Genomic DNA, 20,857 nt, shown 5'->3' on the forward strand with positions numbered 1-20,857 from the left:
ATCAATGGACTATATCAATAAGGACGGAGTTTTGTTTACATGCCACATGTGCATTAATGTTTCTTCTTAATATATATATATAGCATGACATAAATCTTACTATGAACAAACACATATATGATACAACAATAACAAAGCCTTTATTCCCAAATAAGTTGGGGTAGGCTAGAGGTGAAACCCATAAGATCTCGTAACCAACTCATGGTTCTGGCACATGGATAGCAAGCTTCCACGCGACTCTTTCCCTGGTGATACTCCAGTCCTTCAGATCTCTCTTTACGGACTCCTTCCATGTCAAGTTTGGTCTACCCCGTCCTCTCTTGACATTATCAGCACGATTTAGCTGTCCACTATGCACTGGAGTTTTTGGAGGCATGCGCTGAATATACCCAAACCATCTTAGACGATGTTGGACAAGCTTCTCTGCAATCGGTGCTACCCCAACTCTATCTCGTATATCATCATTCCGGACTCGGTCCTTCCTCGTGTGGTCACACATCCATCTCAACATGCGCATCTCCGCCACACCTAACTGTTGAACATGCCGCCTCATAGAGCACCCGCCGCGCGCCGAAGATCCCCACCAAGGACCCGACACCAGAGCCAACTGGCAAGAAGACGCCGCCACCACCACTGCCACGGCTCACCTCGCATCGGAGAGGAGACCGCACCCATGGCCGCCATCTGCATCACCATGGGGCACACCAAAGCAGACGGAAGCAGCGTCCTCCGCCACTGATGGCAAGACAGAGGAGCTCCACACCCTGCCACGACGACCCCCGGGTGGGAAGCGCGTCACCACCATGGCCGCCACTGTGAAACCACGGCATCCGCCAGCCCCAACGACAACCCGCTGCAGGCTGATAGCAATGTAAGGAGGAGGCAACTCTCGCAGCCACTCCACCGACCACCAGAAAAGGAGAGCTCGACGACCCGAACCAGCACCACCACACCACGTGGAGGAAAACCACATCGGCGACGACGGCTCCGCCAGCACCATGATGGCAGCTGCACAAAGGCAGCAACACCTCCATACCCGCCCGACGCAGCCACGCCGGCCGCCACTGCCAACGCCCACCACGGGCCGCCCACCACGGGCCACCGCCCGAGAGCCCCCCCACCCTCTACGGAGGAGACTGCCGGAGGAGCCACCACACGCAGCAGCCGTGCCGCCTCGTGCCGCCGGCGTCCGGCCAGCCCCCGAGCTGCAATAGTCGGAAAAGGGCGCCGAAGCCGGGCCGCCCAGATCCCGCGCGTAGGAGGGCGCCCCGCCGCCACCGCGCCGTCAGGGCTTTCCCCGACGACGGCCACAGGTGGCGGGGGGCTTGCGGCTGGCCAGATCTGGGACGCTCCGGTGCGGCCCGGCTCAACCGCACGGGAGCGGAGCGGGGGTGAAAGCAATTTCTATCACCATCCAAACAGTGGTTGGAGCAGTCCTTATGGAGTCTAACCAACTGCTTATATGAATAAGTGAAACCTCAACCTATTCTCTGTATTACACATAACCTGGTCCCCTCTTCTCCATCCCTGGTCCCCAACCTAATATGTCCCACCCATTCTTACGAGTTATGACATCTAAAATATTAGGAGTAACATCTGAAAATAATGAAGTAGAGGGAAACACACTGTACATTACGGGCATATTGCAATTAATCCTAGAAACATATTTGCATGTTTGCAACACAATGGTGAAACTTCAATCTTCTGGGATGTAGTTACACTGCAGCATGAATCAGCGGAATTGTTCACATCCAATTATGTTACATAAGAACTGTCAGACAGGGGAGAAATTTGAAACTTCTCATATGAATGGAAGCATATGGACAAAAGCAGCTTCACAATCTGCAACGGAAGCTTCCTTCCTTTCCTAGGGACTAGAATGGCAGGAGTGATCAAATGAAAGAATACATCAAGGTCTGGTTTGCCTAGATGTCACAGGTAACATGATATACATACAGCTTCAGGCACTCCATAGCAAGGCGGAAGCAAAAAATGATTGGACCATCTTGGCTTTCAACGGGCATAACCTCAGCTGTTATGTGACTTGTGTCGCTTTGTTGCTCGTGGATGTTCTTGAACACCATCACCCAACCTTAGCTGATGATCCATTTTTTTACTACTACACGCTGGGTCTACAATCTCCTATAATGTAAAACAGACATACTCTGTAAAAGAGGAATTCCATAGAAATAAATGAAATAAATAGTGCAGCATGCAAAGATGATCTAATTCCAAGTTGTGTTACAGAACGGCCTGAAGCCCTCAACATTGTGCAATACTGGAAGCAAATAGGTCATCTATAACTAAAAAAATGTGTACAGATTGAAGATCCAATTTCAAATATAGCACAAAATGGCATTCGAATAGGATGCTTATACCATCTTGCGTTCAGAATATATTATGTTCTTAATTGTGTGATTGCTATATCTCAAAGGAATCATACCGTAGAAACAGAAGGTGCAGCATCAGATCTCTTTGTAGCCCTCTTGCCAAGATTGATCTGCACTGAGATGCTGGCTTGGGACAAATCAATACCTGAGTTTTGCAGTGCATGATTCAATGTACTGAGCAACCTGTTATGAAACAAAATTAATATTCAGATGTATGAAAATATTTAGAAACAAAACAGTGTGTTTAGCGCTGCAAATACAATTGGAAACAAGAGAGGGCAATAGTGCAATAAAACGAAAAATACATAAAGTGATTTTAATTACTGCAATACATTGTAAGTACATACTCTTGGGAATATTGACTTGATAAGCTGATTGTGCCCTCGTCGATTGCCAATTCAGGATTGCTGAACATTTCATTGTTTATCCCACGGTCCTCTGCAGGTGATGATATTGGCTGATGAACTTGTTGCTGAGATGTAACATTATCTATAAAATAAGAACAGATGAACATTAGAGACGGTTATTCCTGAAGGAGTTTATAGTCGTAAATTGCAAAACTATACTTCGTGCGGAAAGCGTACCTCTTATAATGGGGCTTGGAGTTTCAGTTGATTTGTAAGACATACTAGCTGATGGATCAGCCTCTGCCTGATCTGGCGCACCTGAAGGAACCGCAGACGCAACCACATTGTCATTGTCATCAGATTTCACTATAAAAGGGAAACCAGGAGAGGAACCATTCTTTAGAATTTGTGAAGGGTCAGGCAGAGTATCTCCAGGTAATTGGTCCTTGTTCTGCAGAGAAAGGATGGAATGTGGTGATTGAGTTTGTCGGAAACTCATCAGCAAGCCCCAAACTAGTATGGGACTAGGTAATGTTAGCAGTATGCAAACTTACCTGCCCATTTTTCCAGAAAGAACGGAAGTACATGTTTGCCCATGGTACCACATTTGCATTTTCTGGGTTCCATTCTGGATATGAAACCTCGTACTTCTGCACCTTCTCTTGTAAGAAACGTATGTACTCAATAACCTGCATTACAGTAGGTGCCAGTAAGCAAGATGTTACAGGCAGCACAGTCTATAACTGAAGCAATTGTTCCACTGTCTTACCTCTAGGAGAAATGATGCTTTGTCTCTCTTTTGATCATTATGTGGCAGGATCTCTCTTAGTAACTGAAATCTGCAAAATGGTTGAAGTGGAAGATTAGCTCAAGCAAAGCTATGGCAATAAACCCGAAACTCCAAACTAGAGCAGCGCATTCGGTAAGGGTTATTTGTTCAAGTATTCTCAGGCCCAGCACACTGGGCCAGTATAATAACCTGTTACCTGGTCAAACCATATCTAAATGATTGTACTCTGAAACCAATTCTGGAGACAAATGGAGACCTTGCTGCGCACTGATCAGTATTGTGACCACCGCATCCACAGACTACATAATTTACTAAGGAACTAACTCTGATGGTTGTTGCTTAGCATTTTGGTGTAGTTTTTTAAGAAAACTAAGAAATTGACTACAGACACGACGAACAAGTAGTTATTACAAGATGACCAGATTACCAGAATCAGCATTATTACATCACAAGCACCTATTTTCAAGTTAAAACAAATGGACCTCCAAGTTGCAGATGAAAACTTCCATGTACAATTTTTTTTTAACCATGCATCTACATTAATTGAATGAGGATGTATGCATCAATCAATGAAGAAGCTAGGGGTATCGTATTTCCGAAAAAAAAAAACTCCGTATCATTTTTTGTTGAATTATCAGTCAAACTAAGCTGTATGAGAGGAAACCAGTACATTGTCAAGATTTTGGTACACTAAAAGCCATCGCTCCTGGTTCTACAAGAAGAGCCCAAACTATATGCAACAAGTAACTACTTTGGAAGCATGCTCACTGACACAATACACTTGGAAATGAGGACCCCGAGAGCCGATCGAAACGAAGAAACGTGTTCCTCGACGAACAGGCGGAGACAGAGGAACGCACCTGTCATTGATCTTGCTGCGTCGTCGCTGCTCGGTGGCGGAATGCTTGGAGCGCGGCGTGTTAGGCAGCTGGTCCGTGCCGGCGCTGCCGCTGCAGCTCCCGCCCTTGGCGTCCACCCTAACCGCGAGCTCTGCAACCCAACGAGAAACCCAAAATTCAGCTCCAAAATCCGACCCGAAACCGGAACGCATTCGCGCTCCCGGCGCCCAAACGAGTCCGTCGGCGCGCGTGCGCGAGAGGGATTGGGCCGGAATTGAGGCAGCACGCACGTACCTTTGAGCGAGGAGGAGACCTCGCGGCGCGCGGCGAGGCCGTCCTCGTCGTCGAAGCCCGCGGCGCCGCTGGATCCGGATGCGGCTGCGTCCATGAAGCCGCCACCGCCGCACTTGCGCTCCGTCGCCGGCTGCTGCTGCTGCCTCTGCGGCCTGGAGGAGGCGACGCCGACGCTGACGCCGCGCGTGGCGAAGGGGAGCGTCCACTGGTGGCCTGCGGAGTGGGCAAACCGGCAAAGAGAAGAGAAGAAGCCTTTTAGCTTTGTGTCCGGTTTATTTTAAAGAAGATGCTTTTTTGTCGAGTAGCACTTTGGTCGGAAATTAACATCTTCCGGTGGCCCAAATTACAGATGCTGCTTGGAAATTTTAGCATGTTCAGAAATGGAGAAACAAAGGATGGTGCAGCGAAAAGGAATACATTTGGAAAATGTTCCCATCAAATCTTAGGATTTCTCCAAATATCATTCCATTTACTCGACTGCAGTCTTCTACTCTCTCCGTGCAGAAATGTAATAGTACGTTTTAGCTGTTTCACAAGTTCACGCAATTTTCTTTAGTATCTAAATTACTTTTAGTGGCCTCCTCTCAAATAAATACTTGTTGGAATTTTTATTTATTTTCAGCTCACGGAAACCGAAACTGCCCGGGTGTGTGTGTTGCTGTAGGTGGAGTTTATCCAAGACCGCGACGGGCCACATCCACAGCGTACCTCCATCCCATCCACGAGGACGGGCCCGCAGAAGGCCCACAGGCCCAGGGCTCTACGCATCCCATCTCGTACCCACCAGCACCAGCCAAGCCTACGACCTAGCGTCGCCCACCCTACAACAAGCTAGCGCACCACACCAGCACCCTCTACGCAGAAAAAAAGTCTAGCGCACCAGCAGGCACGCGATGAGACGACCCAACGGCAGTCCCGCACGCATCTCCAGGCTAAACCCGACGGCGGCGGATGGCCATGCTGCGTCGCATCCATGGGCGCCGAGCTCGACGTGCCGACCACAACTCGTACGCCACCCGGAGGAAAAGGAAAGGAGAGGCGCAACCACCGCGAGCGGCCGTCCACGTCGTCCAGGTGTTACCGTCGACGGCACGCACGAGGAGCACAAGCTCAGCCTAGCTAGCGAGCCAATCTGGTGGTAAAAGGCTTGGTGCGCGGCCACGCGCGCCGATGGGTCACGTGGCCACGACGTCCGATCGGGTGCGAGCGAGCGTACCTCGAGGGTCTGCGGCGGCGGCGCCCCACTGCAGCGCGAAGGGCGGCTCCTGCTTGACGGCGGCGGGGATGGGGACGCCGGAGGCGTGGCTGATGCTGAACGTGCCGACGCCGCCGGGCAGCGCGTGCTGGCTGTGGAGCTGTTGCTTGCTGTCGGTGTGCGACTGCGGCGGGGCTGTAGCCGGAGGCGGCGGCGACTGCGACGGCCTCTCCAGCGGCTGCAGGAAGTCGTGCGTCCGGAGGAGGAAACCTGCACCAGCCAATACCTCGCTTGCTTCAGATTTCAGAGTCCAAATCGTTGTATATGCACCAGTGGTATACCATATCACGTAGTACGATATCAGCAACATAATAATTACAGCATGCACGACATAACTACACTACTACACGAGACAAACATGTTCGGACAAATTTATTTTAGAGCTATACTAAATGACAGTAACTTGCAGCAAACCGGGTGGTTCCGGCGAGTCGGCGGGGGAATAAACCGAACTTTTTGGTAGTCATTTATCTCGCAAATGGCTTTAAAATGCAAGAGGAAGAAAACTCTGAAACCCAAATAAAATTCGCGAAGCCAGCCATGCAGGAAGGTCGTGGACGGCACTCCGCATGACTGCATCCACCCTCCTGGCTGGCTGGTATCAGCACGTGATCGCTTCTTTAATCTTTCGTTAGTTGGTCGTACCTCTGGTTTAACCACGTTCGAAAGAGAAGTAAACGCAAAAGCTAGCTGTAATTCTGAACAAGAAGAACGGGCACGAGCATTCCTAGTGCTAAACTGCTAATTAATCCCCTATCTCCTTCCCAGTCCACCCGAGACCTGGCCGAATTTGGCAAATTCGAGAAAGATCCGCCCCACGCCCTCATGAACCGAACGAACGCGCAGCAACAGCAGAATCGCAAAACCGTCTCTCAGGTCCCTAACCCCGGCCTGTAGAAAGAGAGAGAGAGAAACAGGGAGGGAGCCGCGAGCGCGTGTTTACCTTGAGCGGGCGGAGTCGGCGGCGGCTTGGCGCCGGGGAGCTGCGGCAGGGAGGACTCCTTGGCGGCCGGCGCGTAGAGCGAGAGGAAGTCGTGCGTCGCCTTATTTCCTGCATTCATTCACCCCACGCACGCACATCCTGCCTGAGACCCACGACGAATCGTTCCACGGAACAAGAAGAAGAAGCTGACCGCCAAAAGAAGGCGGCGCGGCGGCGGCCAAATCGAGCTTACCTTGGAGCCCCATGGCGGCGCATTACACCGCGAACTGGCGTAGAAGCTCGGCGCAATTCGCCGCGCTGTCTCGTGATGGAGAGGTGGGAGAGAGAGGGAGCGCGCGTGGTCGGGGCTGGGCCTGGGAGAAGCGAGATGTGTGAGAGGGAGAGGAGAAGGAGAGATCTCTGCTCCAAGGCGACGCCCCCCTTTCCCTTCTGCGAGAAGCAACGAGGCCTTGTTATACGGCGTCTCTCTCCGACAAGACTTTCTCTCTCCCCGACGCCGTTACCGTAACGGCCGTTAGCGGTGCCGGGACGGACGAGCGCGTAGACTCTCGTACGGTTCTGGGGGAGTGGGGACCGGGCACGTGCTGGGCGTGGGTTGACGACCGCGGCGTTGACGCCAGGGGCTACCGAAGAACCACGGTAAATTCTGTTTTCTAGTGTAGGGTTTGATTATAATAATGCTAGAGTTACGGGAAGTTTGTTACGTAAAAAATCTTACGGGATTACGTGGTGCTTTGGGGGAATTATGTTTCTAAAATCACGGGAAGCAACCAAATCCGAACCAACAGAATCAACCCACGTCAGTCCGTAAGTTTATCCCCTAAAGAATTTTAGGTAGCTCTAACGTTATTGGTTTGATTATTAGGTGACCGACTGATCTGGATTTTGAGGCTCGGCTAGGGCATTTCCATGGCAGGCACCTAAGCCGGACATAAAATGTGACCAATTTGAAACTGTTTTGTGACTTTGTATACGGTTAGAATGATTTTGTCCTTCTTGTGACTGTTTGGGTGCATGCTTCAACCCCGCTAGTACAAAATACTTCCTCCGTTTCAACAAATAAGGTATCCTTGTTTCACGTGCTTCTTCTTTGACTAAAGATTGTTTGTATCAAATTAGTATCATTAAAAAGTGATTTTCAATACGAATCCAACGATACTAATTACATATAATCTAATAAACATTTTATTGCTCAATTTTTATGATCAAAGTACGTCTTGGAATACGCGTGCGCCTTATTCCTTGAAACGGAGATAGTAGAGCTTTAGAGCATCTCCAGCGTCTCCCCGACGAGGCTCGGACGCCTTTTTTTCATCTGGATAGATGAAAACGGTTCAGTCGCGCCCCCGTCTCCTCGTTTTTTTCTCGGACTTAGCCTTTCATCCATCCGGAGAGGCCAGGCCATCCCCGGCTTCCGATGCCCGGTCGGGGACTCCGGGCGAAACAAAAGCGCACGAAACGTTGAGCGGGCCCGCGTTATCGGCGACAGAACTGGTTGTTCCCTCCATTAATTTCGTTTTCCCTCCAAAATGAGCCGCATAGAACCATTTCCCCGCTGAATTTTGGAGGAGCTACCGCCATTCTCCCCCACAGTTGCAGCTCTTCCTCTTCCCATCCACCACCATGCCGCCGAAGAAGCTCGCCGACGATGGCGCGCCGAAGGCGAGGAAGTCGCGGGCACCAAAACAGAGGCCGTCGGGCATGACAAACACGGAGTGGGCGGCGGAACGAAACTCGCGGCAGGGCGGAGAGGGGGGAAAAGTGTAACACGGAGAGGGTGGCGGCGGCGAACGAACATGCGAGGCTGATCTCCGTTAACTTCGGCCATCCGCGCGTCGGCCAATTACCCGGGCCATGGTCGACCCAAGGTATGATCGACACTCCTTCCACCTTCTCGTCGGCCACGACCATGTTTCAGGACACCTACGTCGCCGGCACGAAGGGGTATACGCCGTCACCGCCGGCGTACGACGCTGCGATGTACGAGGGCATCTCGCATGCCCTGCGACGTGGGCCGCTCTCCTTCTCCAACCCCGGGATGCCGCCGCTGAATGAGACTGTGATACAAGAGATGATCACGGCGGGCTCCATAGCCGCCCCGTCGAGCCCGGGATTCTTCACACAAGAGGAGGCAAGGGCGACGGAAGTCGTCGCGGGGCTGCGTGGACCTCGACCAGGACGATCAGATCGACGGCACTCAAGACGTCGACGAAGAAGATGAACAAACCTACGCCGACAAAGAGGAACCACCCGCGCCTGAACCCACAGAGGCGTCGTCCAAGGGGAAGAAAAAAAGGAAGAAGAACTCGCCACCAGCCGAGTCGCGGATCAAATGGACGGGCAAAGAAGAGGAGTGCCTCGTTGAAGCTTGGAAGACCGTTTCCATGAACGACATCACCGGCGTGAATCAGAACTTCGAGACATACTGGCAGCGCTTCAAGGTGGCGTTCGACGAGCGCAAACTCATCGATCCATACTTCAACAAGACGATGATGGTACGCGGCGACAATGCAATGGGCACCCATTGGGGGATCATTCATGTGGCGCGCAGCAAGTGCAACGTCGTACAGGAGGAGATCAAAACACGCCCGGTGAGCGGCGAGGACTTTGAAGCCAAGGTATGCTCACTCGCCGTGGCTCCTCCGTCGATTCTACATCGGCCGAGGTTTAATCTTGAATCGTCGGCCTGTTTTTGCAGATGCGGCGGACGCTCGACATGTACGCAGACGACAACGATGGCCAGATGTTCAAGTACCTCAACGTGTTCGCCCGCATCGAGGAGTGTGATAAGTGGAAGGAGGTGCACAGGAATCTCACCAAGGGCGAGCAGTACAACCCCGACGTTCCAGCCCCAGCCTCGTCAGCGGGCTGCCCCGAGCTCAGCCAAAAGAAGTTGAAAGAGCAGAACAAGGCCGGCCATCCATCTGATAGGTTGCAGGCATCCTTCGACAAGTGCTGGGTGGACGCGAGGGCGCACGCCGCCGGGAGGGATGATAAGCACCACGTGCGGCGGAAGGAGATGCTCGCCAACCAGGGTGTCCGGATTGCCTTACTCAAGGAAACCTCCGCGGCGAAGAAGAGGAACACTGACCTGGCGTTCCTGATTGGCGGCAACGACGCCAACATGGACGAGGAGACGAGGGCTTGGTACGACGCCCATCGCCAAGAAATCCTCCGGCCCCCGTCGGCTGATTCGTCCACCGCTTCAGCGTCAACTCCCGCCACTGCGACAACTGCAGACGCTGATGCTTCGCCACCCGATGCCGCGCCAGACGAGGCTCAAGATGGGACCGCCCATGAGCCTGTAATCGTCTAGTTTCAGTTTCGATCGCCGGAATGTGGCTGATCCAATCGCCGGACTTTGGTGATTCTTTTTTAGCGGGAAGATGAGTTTTTGAACCTATCGCCGCTGAGGGGCGAATGTTGGGGGTGCGACTGGGAAAATGTTGCCCTTTTTACATCCAATCCAGCTTATTTTATATCCGGACTTCGCCCGGGGGTCTCAGACGGCTGGAGATGATCTTAGTCCCGGTTTGTTTGAGGCTTTAGTCTCGATTGCGTAATCGAGACTATCCCGGTTATAATACAAACCGATACCAAAAGGTCCTTCACGTGGACTACGAAACGCGTGCCGGGACGAGGGACCTTTAGTGCCAGTTTATAACACCAACCACGACTAAAGGGGCGACCACCACGCCGAACGAAGGTGTTCTTCACCAGCGCCTCCACTAAAAGCGTGGCCGCGTCACCGCGCTGGCTCGGATGAACACCATGGAATCCACGGTCGTCGTCCTTAGCCGCGACCGGCGGTAGCATGCCACCTCGTGTTCACGAGAACCGCGGCCGTGCCATTGCGCTTGCCAAATGCACACGACGTCAACACCGACACGCTAGGAATCTACGACAGTCGTTTTTTGCCACGAGCAGTTAGCGCATCTGCGGCTCCGACAACACCAGCTTTATCAGAATTTAGATATATATATATAGACAGTATCTAATATGTAGATACATAAAAAATTGACTAAGTTGAGATACTTTTAGTGGAATAAAGGGAGTACAAGTTTTTACATAAATTCAAATTTACATAAATCTCGGACAAATTTATGGAAGGGAAGTACTACTACCTCCGTTCCGGTTTATAGGTCTTGCGTGTATCTCTAAATCATTAATTTAACCAACATGACATAATATATATACTAAAAAATATATATAATTAGAAAGTTTAGATGTTGTACTTTCTAATGGTATAATTTTTATATTGTAAAACTTATATTATATTGGTCAAATTTACGATATTGGGATACGCGTAGGCCCTGTAAACCGGGACGGACACCATCCATGGATGGCGCGGCGTGACCAGACGATAAAAGAAGCACAGTGGAAGAAGTGCAGTGCATGCTCAAGCGGACATTAAATGAGCCTGATTTGCAACAAAACAAGAGGCCGTGTCTAGCACAGTACGGAACAGTGGACGTGGTGCATCCTGCCGGATGATGAGATCATGGGCGGCCGCGGCACGCCGGAGGGGATCACGTGACGGTTGGTGCAGCGGGCCCCGCGGCAGCACATGAATGCCTCAAGTCTCAAGTCGCGGGCTACCCGTGCCGAGAGAAAACGTCGATCGATCCCTTTCACGCAGCGACCCAAAATACGGAACGGATGAGTTCCGGCTGTGGCAGTAAGCCCCAAAATGCTTATTTTCGGCTTCAAGAGCATCTCCACTCATCTCCCCCAGAAGTCCCCACGACCATTTTTTTTCATTCGGATGGCGAAAAACGGTCCAGTCAGGCCCCCGGTTTCTCGTTTTGGTCCGGATTTGAGCCTATTTTCGTCCGGACTCTCCATGCCATCCTCGGTTTCTCGGGGGTCTCCCGGGGACTCCGGATGGAGCAAAACCAATCGCCCACGCCCACGTGTCTCCTCTTTCGTCCGGACTCCCCGGGCCATCCTATTTTTCCCCGAGAAACGCCGCTTGGGAGCACACGACTGGAAATATACTGCCCCCAGGCCAAATTTTCGTCCAATCCGGACGAAAATTTCGCCGGATTTGGGCGTGAAGAGAGCCAACGAGTGGGGATGCTCTAAAAGCTGGATCTTGCTTCACACCAGTGTACTACTCCTACCGTTTCCAAATACTATGCAATATTTTGGCAGTTCAGTTTAAAGTTTAAACTGACAAAACGTCTTATATATTAAGAAAACTGAGGTTAGTACAACACTAAGTCTTGTCTTTTTGTTTTGTAAAGCACATTATATAGTCAGACATTCACAAGCGCATATATATACTCACCCTTATAAATGCATGCACACACGGTTTCATCACTATGCAAAACTTTGATGTGGGCTAGACAGAAACCACGATTGGAGGACAAGCTCCATGGTGGCCGTTTTTTAAAAAAAAAATCGAAAATTTCATTTGTAAGTTTCAAAAAAAAAAAACTGAAACAAAATTCTAGGTGCATACAATGTTGAACTCTACTACTATAAAAAAATTTCGATTAAAAATTCGTTGTATTCTAGGCTACACAAAAATAACAAATTTTCAACTTTCAAAATGTGCACTCTTCATCACACCTAGATCCATACATTTGTCATTTTCGCTGAGATCAAAATACAACGAATTTCAGACTGATTTTGTGCACACTAGTAGACTTTGTTATTATATACATCAAGAATTTTTGTTATGATATTTTTGAAAGTTTCAAATGTTGTTTTCGAATTTCTCCAAAACGAGCTACATGTAGCTCCGGAGCCATTTGGCCACTCTCGTGGGCTAGGATGTTACATCTCTTCTAATCATATAACAACGGACCGGTTCTGCACACAATATATTCTAGCAAAACATGAGGTACAAACTGAAAATAGTGCTTTCCTCCATTCAAAAATAAGGGGCTAGTTATCTAGATACATGACAATCCTGAGTCACTCAGAAGACATTTCAATATTGGCAACAATTTTCAATGTCCCCTATGTACCTCTGGCGATGAAGAAACTATGGAGCATCTATTCTTCTGCTGCCCTTTCAGTACCTATAGTTGGTCAAAGATAAACATTTGTCGGATCAATGGTGCTGGAAGATTTAACATAATCAGTTAGGCGAAGTCAAAATTTCAAGAGCTTCTGTTTTTTGAAATTTTCATTATTGCTGCCTGGGAAATTTGGAAAGGAAATGAATAATTTAATTTTTGAAGGTATTACACCATTAAGAGACTCATGGAAGGCAAGAGTAATTTCAATAAATCTTCTAAGATTCAGGGTTAGCCAAAACCTGGAAAGTACAATCTCTTTGTTTATTGATCGACTCTATATAAATTTTGTAAAGTGGGTGTATGCACCCTAGATGATGTAAATATTGTGATGTTTTAATATAGTACCACACTAGGAGCCTCCTACTATTTTTGGTAAAAAAAATCCGAGTCATTGACGAACAGAAGAAGTATGTGTCGGTGACATAGGCATCCTAAATGGGCCTGCCGAAGATAGTACCCGGGGTTTACTGAAGTCCCGCTACCCGAAGAATAAGAAGATTCGGAAGCCCAAGATATTAGGAAAGCTAGAGTTGTAATAGAAAGTCTTATTTGTAATCTTGCGGGATGAGTTAGAAACCTTCCCGGACTTTGTAACTTGTACAGCACGAATCCCTCGGCTCCACCTCCTATATAAGGGGGGAGTCGAGGGATGCAGAGAGGATCGAATCATTGTTTTACAAACCCTAGTTTCATAATCGTCGAGTACTTTTCGGCTGAAACCTTCGAGATCTACTTGCCCTCTACTTCCAACTAAACCCTAGCCTACAATCCATAGGCATTGACAAGTTAATACCCTGTCAATTGGCGCCGTCTGTGGGAACTAGAGGCGTAAGGATCTGATCTCGATGGCACGTTCAAGATCTTCGACATCATCAATCGCAAGCAACGCAATGGATCGAGGTAAACAGATCGCTGCTGATCCTGTCGATTTTGTTCCTCACCCACCCTCCCGTTTGGATGCATATGCGTATCTGGCGGAGCCTATGGAGATGATGTTCGGAAGGTTTCGCTTTCGCGTCGAGAAGGAAGGATCGTATCGTGTCGAAATTCCTATTTCGTCGGGATCGTCGGCGGTCGATTCCGATTTTTTAAGCTATACATCGTCAACCGAATCAGGAGAAGAAGAAACTTCGTCGTCACGCTACATCAGCATCAGGGCAAGAGAGAAACTCGCCAAGATCTTCAGCGACATGTCGTTTGAGTCATCTGCGGACTCATATATAAGCGATGGCTCAAGCAGTGTCGACAGTTACGACTTCATCGACAAATCTACTACAGTGGGCAAGGTCTTCACCAATCTCAATGATGGTGTCACCAAACCCAACATAGATCTGAATACAAAATATCATCAGATTTATGTCATTGGAGAGCCAAGCAATGACCAAGAGGAAACATCTGAGGCTTTCGACGATCTGGGAAATCCATACGTCGATCCCTCCGATTTGCGACGAGGCTTGGGCAATAAATACGTCGGGCCACAGCCGCGACACAGAGTTCGACTCCCGCAAGCAGCATGGGATAGAGCCGCGAGAGCTATGGACGGCTCAGAACCAATGGCCACCACAGCCACGCCAGAGGAATTACAAGCATATCAATATAGGCTCGCACGAGCGGCAAGAGAATTGGAAAAACAGACAGTTGAGTTAAACAGAAGAAAGGAGGCAGCTTCTGCATCCAGCAGGAGAAGGGCAGAGCTGAGTCGACAATCTATAACTTCGGGTGATAGCCACAGGGAGGCTCGGAACAGAGCGAGATCAAGGTTACAGCACATACCCGAAGCAGAAAAAGAGCACCTGGTCCAAAACCTCGACATGTCCTTTATGTCGATAGACACAAGAGGAAACATCATCCCTAAGACACCAGAGGCTAGGTATATGGCGACACATGCTTTTATCCTCGCATCTAAACCACCTCCAGGAGATCCAAGGGAAACACTGTACAACATGGCGATAGCAGGAGTTGGAGCCATGGGGACGGCGTTTGTATCAACACCTCCCGAAGGAACAGCAAGGCAAAACAGTCCACGACCTGCGGCAGCAGCAGCAGCAGCTCCTGAAGGACCAAGTGGAGCAAGAGATACGGCAGCACAAGCAAGGGTCGACAGAGCGCGACAAAGCAAAAGAGAACATCGGCAGTCCCCAGAGTTAAACGACGAGGATATGTGTGGTTTGTCGTGCTTCACGAGGAGAGTGCGGAAAACTCGAGTACCTTCGGGATTCAAGTTGCCTGATAATTTCAAAAAATTCGACGGCCTTCAAGATCCAGAAGATTGGCTAGTTGATTATCTCGAGACGGTGAAACTCACAGGAGGAACCAGAGCAACAGCTATGCAAAGCATCCAGGTGCATTTGAGTGGAGCCGCACGGTCTTGGATAAAGAAACTCCCTCCAGGATCTATCGACAGTTGGGAAAGCTTCGAGGACGTGTTCGTCAAGAACTTCAGGTCTACGTGCAAAAAACCCGCGTCGTTAGAGCAGTTGAGAGCATGTCGACAAAAGCCAGACGAGCCAATGAGAAAATATATCCAAAGGTGGACCATCATCAAAAACTCGGCAGAAAATATATCTGACGAGAGAGCGATAGATGCGTTTGTCGCAGGAATCAGGCGTGGAGATTTTGTCGAGGACTTGGGAAGGACCAACCCAAAGACAGTATCCGCGTTAATGGAAATAGCAAACAGGTGGGCAGATGGAGAAGACGCTGTCCACAATAAACGGCACAGGTCACCAGAGGAGGACCGTGGTCGAAATTATCAACCGAGGCGACGATTTCCTCGGCAGTACCCGAACTATGATGCTCCAGGACAAATTTCGGCAGGCTTTCGGGCAAACGCAGGAGGAAACAACAGAGACGATTATCAGAGAAGCAATGAGCAGCGAGGCGATAACAGAGACGATTCTCGAAACAACAGGCAAAATAGCGGGCCTAGGTTCCCGAGGCCTTTCGTGTCTCCTGAAGAGATGATGAATGGGCCGTGTCAGATGCACTTTTTCCTCGATAGCAACGGAAAAAGACAGTCAGGACATCTGCAGAAAGATTGTCGCAATTTCCAGGCAATGTTAAGGTGGGCAGAGCATGCTAACGCTCGAGCAGCACAGAGAAATCCTCGAGAACCCAGGAGCGAGATTCACTTGCCACCTCCTCCCGCAATTACGGAAGACAATCGACATCAGCTCAGAATAGCGGCAGCACCACCACCACCACCTTACGTTGATCCTAACTCCAACGGAGCGGTGTCGATGATTCAGAAGGGAAGGCCATCCAATAGAGCTCAGAAAGTAATCTCGCGACAGGTGTTCATGGCAGAAAAAATGTCCCCACCAACAGTCGAGTATCTTAATTGGTCAGGGCAAGATATTGGCTTCACCATAGCAGATCATCCGCAGCAAGTTCCTCGACCAGGGCAGTCAGCACTTATTCTACCAGCGGTCATTGCGGGATTTGATGTCTCTCGAGTGTTCATAGATGGCGGCAGCAGCTTAAACCTTATGTATGCAGATACATTGAGGAAGATGAATATATCCTTAGCAAACTTGAAGCCAACAGACACGAGGTTACATGGTATCACACCGGAGAAACCAAGTTATCCACTGGGAAAGATTAATCTCGACGTTCAGTTTGGAACCCGAGAGAATTATAGAATCGAGAAGCTGGAGTTTGAAGTTGTGGATTTTCCGTCGCAGTATCACGCTCTGTTGGGACGACCAACATATGCCAGATTTATGGCGGTACCACATTATACATACCTGTTGTGGAGGATGCCTGCACCTAAGGGACCAATCACAGTCAAAGGAAGCTTCGCCTTAGCTGATAAGTGCGATAAGGATTTTCATCGGATATCAGAAACTTTCGGGATGCAAGCTGAGTATTTGGCGTCAAGGAGTATGACTGACTACGACGTGCTGCCAGACGTTGGAAGGCCAAATAAAGAATCAACTTTCAATACCGAGAAAAATTCTAAGGAGGTGCAGATTCACCCGACAGACCCGAAAAAGACGACGTCCATCGCAAACGACATGGACCTCGCATAGGAAAGCGCGCTCGTCGAGTTCCTCCGTGAGAACTGGAAAATCTTCGCATGGTGTCCAGCTGACATGCCAGGAGTACCCAGGGAACTTGCCGAGCACCACCTAAACTTGGATCCACTAGCGAGACCAATCAAACAACCTTTGCGGCGTTTTTCGGAACCAAACCGCAAGGCTATGCTGTCAGAAATCGATCGACTACGAGAAGCTGGTTTTATCAAGGAGTTGCACACAGAAGCCACATGGGTAGCAAATCCTGTGTTGGTGCCGAAGAAAAACACTAAGGTCCTTCGCATGTGCGTCGACTTTACGTGTGTCAATAAACATTGTCCAAAGGATCACTTTCCCCTCCCAAGGATCGATCAAATTATTGACTCCACGGCTGGATGTGAACGTCTTTCCTTCCTGGACGCATATTCTGGTTACAACCAGATCAGATTGAAAGAAGAAGATGAAGTAAAGACAGCATTCATTACACCTTATGGCGTGTTTTGCTACAGAACAATGCCGTTTGGTCTGTAAAACGCGGGAGCAACATACCAGAGGATGATGCAAAAGTGTTTGGCGACACAGATTGAAAAAAACGTGCAAGTATACATCGACGATGTCGTCATAACGTCAAAAAAAGGGGGCAACGCTGATCGAGGATCTCAAGGAAACCTTTGACAACCTCGACAAATTCTGCCTCAAACTGAACACGACGAAGTGTTCTTTTGGCGTCCCAGCAGGAGAACTTCTGGGGTTTCTAGTTTCAGCAAGAGGGATTGAAGCAAATCCCGACAAAATACAAGCTATCATAACAATGAGGAAGCCAACAAAGTTGAAAGAAATACATCAGCTAACTGGGCGAGTCGCAGCTTTGAGCAGATTCGTCGCCAGGCTGGGAGAAAAAGCGTTACCATTTTACGCTCTGATAAAGCAAGGAGAGAAATTCTAGTGGAACGAAGAGGCCGACATAGCTTTCGAGGATCTGAAGCGCACAATCTCGACACCACCAATCCTGGTGGCGCCGAAGGAAAAGGAACCTCTCCTGTTGTACATTGCAGCCACGCCCCAAGTGGTTAGCACGGTGCTAGTTGTTGAAAGAGAAGAAGAAGGAAAACTCCATGGAGTGCAAAGGCCAGTATATTTCATCAGTGAAGTTTTATCGCCTTCCAAACAGCGGTACCCGCAGTACCAGAAACTAGCATATGGAGTAATTGCAACGGCAAGGAAGTTGCGCCACTATTTTTCGGCACACCCGATAATAGTAGTCAACGAAGCACCACTTTCAAATATACTGAACAATCCAGAAGCTACAGAGCGTGTCTCCCTTTGGGGAATAGAACTTTCCCCTCGGGACATCACGTATGAAAAAAGAAAGGCAATCAAGTCGCAAGTTCTGCCAGATTTCATCGCAGAGTGGATGGAGCTGCAAAACACGGGACCCCCAGATTTGTCGAGAACCTGGACATGAACTTCGATGGGTCCAAGAGAGTAGAAGGAGCTGGCGCAGGAGTGGTACTTATATCACCTGAAGGCGACAAGTTAAAATACGTCATTCGGATGACGTTCCCTAACGCATCCAACAATGAAGCAGAATATGAAGCCCTCATACACGGGATGAAGATGGCGAAAGCTTGCGGTGCAACTCGACTAAAAATCTTTGGCGACTCACAATTGGTGGCTCAGCAAGTTATGAACCAATGTGACGCAGTCAATGATAGCATGATGGCATACAAGGAGGTGTACAATGAGCTAGAGAAGCTGTTTGATTGATGCGAGGTAAATCACATCAGTAGATTGAGCAATGATGAAGCCGACGTTCTCGCAAACATCGGGTCGCAGTGCCTCCCAATCCCACCAGGAGTATTTTGGGAAGAAATAGCGGAGAGATCCACGAAACCGAAAAAGGTGCAGAAAAAAGCAAAGGAAGAAAAAACTTCGGCGCCCCTCAAAGAAACCACGGAAGATGAAGAGGACCAAGAACTTGTGATGATGGTAGAAGTTCCTTGGATGCAAGCGTATATATCATATATCCTCAGGAAAGAAATACCCGACGATCCAGTTGAGGCCAGGCGAATTATTCGACGATCCAAAGCTTTCACAGTGATCAAGGGGGAGTTATACAAGCGAAGTATTTCAGGCGTCCTGCAAAGGTGTGTCACACCCGAGGAAGGAAGAATAATTCTGAAGGATGTACACGAAGGAATATGTGGCCACCACGCAAGTAGTCGAGCTATTGCAGCCAAGGTTTTTCGGGCAGGATTCTATTGGTTGACAGCAATCGAGGATGCCAAGGAAATAGTACGAACCTGCGACGCGTGTCAATGATTTGCCACAAAACCTCACTCTCCAGCGGCAGAATAAACACCAATACCATTGTCGTGGCCCTTTGCCCAATGGGGACTTGATATGGTGGGCAAGTTGCACAAAGCTTCGCCAGGAGGATATGAGTACCTGTTGGTCGCTGTCGACAAATTCACCAAGTGGGTAGAAGCGAAGCCACTAAATTCACCAGATGCAGCGTCAGCAATAAAGTTCGTGAAAGGCCTCGTTTTTCGGTTTGGAGTACCTCATAGCATTGTTACAGATAATGGTTCAAACTTTACGTCCAAGGAATTCAAGGAATACTGCGCAGAAGTAGGCATTAAATTGCACTTTGCGTCAGTTGGGCACCCGCAAACTAACGGACAAGTCGAGAAAGCCAATGGTATCATCTGCAACGGCCTCAAGAAGCGCCTGCTAGGACCGCTTGAAAAAGCTCGACATACTTGGCCAGAAGAATTACCAAGTGTTTTGTGGAGTATCCGAACAACACCAAATACGGCGACACAAGAAACTCCGTTTTTTCTCGTCCACGGAGCCGAAGCAGTATTACCAATCGAAATAGAGCATGATTCTCCAAGAGTAACAGAGTATGACGAAGAAACATCACAAAAAGCTCGGGAGGATGATATGGACGCACTCGACGAAGCTCGAGATGAAGTACTTTCACGAGTCACCAAATACCAGCAAGAACTCAAAAACTACCACAGTCGACGGTTAAGGCCAAGATCTTTTCAGGTCGGGGATTTGGTCTTGCGGTTAAATCAAAAAAGTACTGAGAAGCTCGAATCACCATAGTTGGGGCCTTACGTTGTCACGGAAGTCATCGACGGAGGAGCATACAGGATCAAGGACAAGAAGACAGGGGCTCCAGAGAAAAACCCCTGGAACGTGGCGCAGCTCAGGCGGTTCTACGCCTAGAGTTGAAATATAGTCCTCCGCTGTAAAAATACAATGTACTGAAACGCCCGCGAGTTTTCAGACGCACTCTTTTCCTTTTCGGGGCACCGAGTGGGGCCGGAAAGGTTTTTAATGAGGCGGGCTCGCGGTGGTGCAATATAATAAAGATAGTGGAGATATACTTCTTTTTATTCGACACGCTCGGGGGCTCAACGCCTTCAAGTCTCAAAATACGTACAATATAGACAAACTAGACTTACCGAAATATTTCGCCTTGGTACACTAACACCTCGCCAAATATAAACATCGGAAGCTAACAATTATAAAGATAGTGTACGCGTCAGAATCTTATTGCTTTGGTCCAAGAACCGTGCAATAAAAAATATAGAACTTCGACACTAAGATACTCGGGGGCTTGCAACTCATCAATGGAAAAAATAAAGATATTTTCTTACGACAAGAGGAAATATCTTCGAGATGGCAAAAACAGTTCAAAACTCTAAGCCAGAAGGCTCGGGGGCTCCAACAATATAGAGCACTTTACAATATACAACAAATCTCTCTGGAAATAAAAAAGAAATCAAAAAAGATACAGACACAATGTTTTGCAATATAGTACAAATCAGTCAAAACCTAAAATACTATCTATGGACAAGCCTATGGTTGTCTTGTGTTCAGCATAGGACCCCTTGACGAAGAATTCTGAGTCCATCCGAAGAAGCTCATCTATCATCGACT

The 20,857-nt window shown here is 48.9% G+C and overlaps 1 protein-coding gene across 1 annotated transcript; it reads right to left on the reverse strand.

The window, feature by feature from the left end:
- Nucleotides 1-1,689: 1,689 nt before the first annotated feature.
- Nucleotides 1,690-7,294, reverse strand: LOC127323894 (transcription factor BIM1). The gene is made up of 11 exons (XM_051351993.2): nucleotides 7,091-7,294; nucleotides 6,859-6,966; nucleotides 5,877-6,125; nucleotides 4,661-4,873; nucleotides 4,388-4,517; nucleotides 3,507-3,576; nucleotides 3,292-3,426; nucleotides 2,975-3,188; nucleotides 2,738-2,879; nucleotides 2,444-2,573; nucleotides 1,690-2,142 (listed from the first exon to the last, which is right to left on the reverse strand). Exons 1-11 carry the CDS (start codon nucleotides 7,101-7,103, stop codon nucleotides 2,029-2,031), a joined length of 1,518 nt encoding a protein of 505 aa, XP_051207953.1. The 5' UTR covers nucleotides 7,104-7,294; the 3' UTR covers nucleotides 1,690-2,028.
- Nucleotides 7,295-20,857: the final 13,563 nt, after the last annotated feature.

The sequence above is a fragment of the Lolium perenne genome, chromosome 7 (genome assembly GCF_019359855.2).
Source record: "Lolium perenne isolate Kyuss_39 chromosome 7, Kyuss_2.0, whole genome shotgun sequence".
NCBI classification, from domain to species: domain Eukaryota; kingdom Viridiplantae; phylum Streptophyta; class Magnoliopsida; order Poales; family Poaceae; genus Lolium; species Lolium perenne.

Coding starts and splice junctions, on each gene's coding strand:
- LOC127323894 (XM_051351993.2), bottom strand. Junction 6,126..6,858: donor GCCGACTCCGCCCGCTCAAG/GTAAACACGCGC, acceptor TGGCTGGTGCAG/GTTTCCTCCTCCGGACGCAC. Junction 3,189..3,291: donor CTTTCTGGAAAAATGGGCAG/GTAAGTTTGCAT, acceptor CTTTCTCTGCAG/AACAAGGACCAATTACCTGG.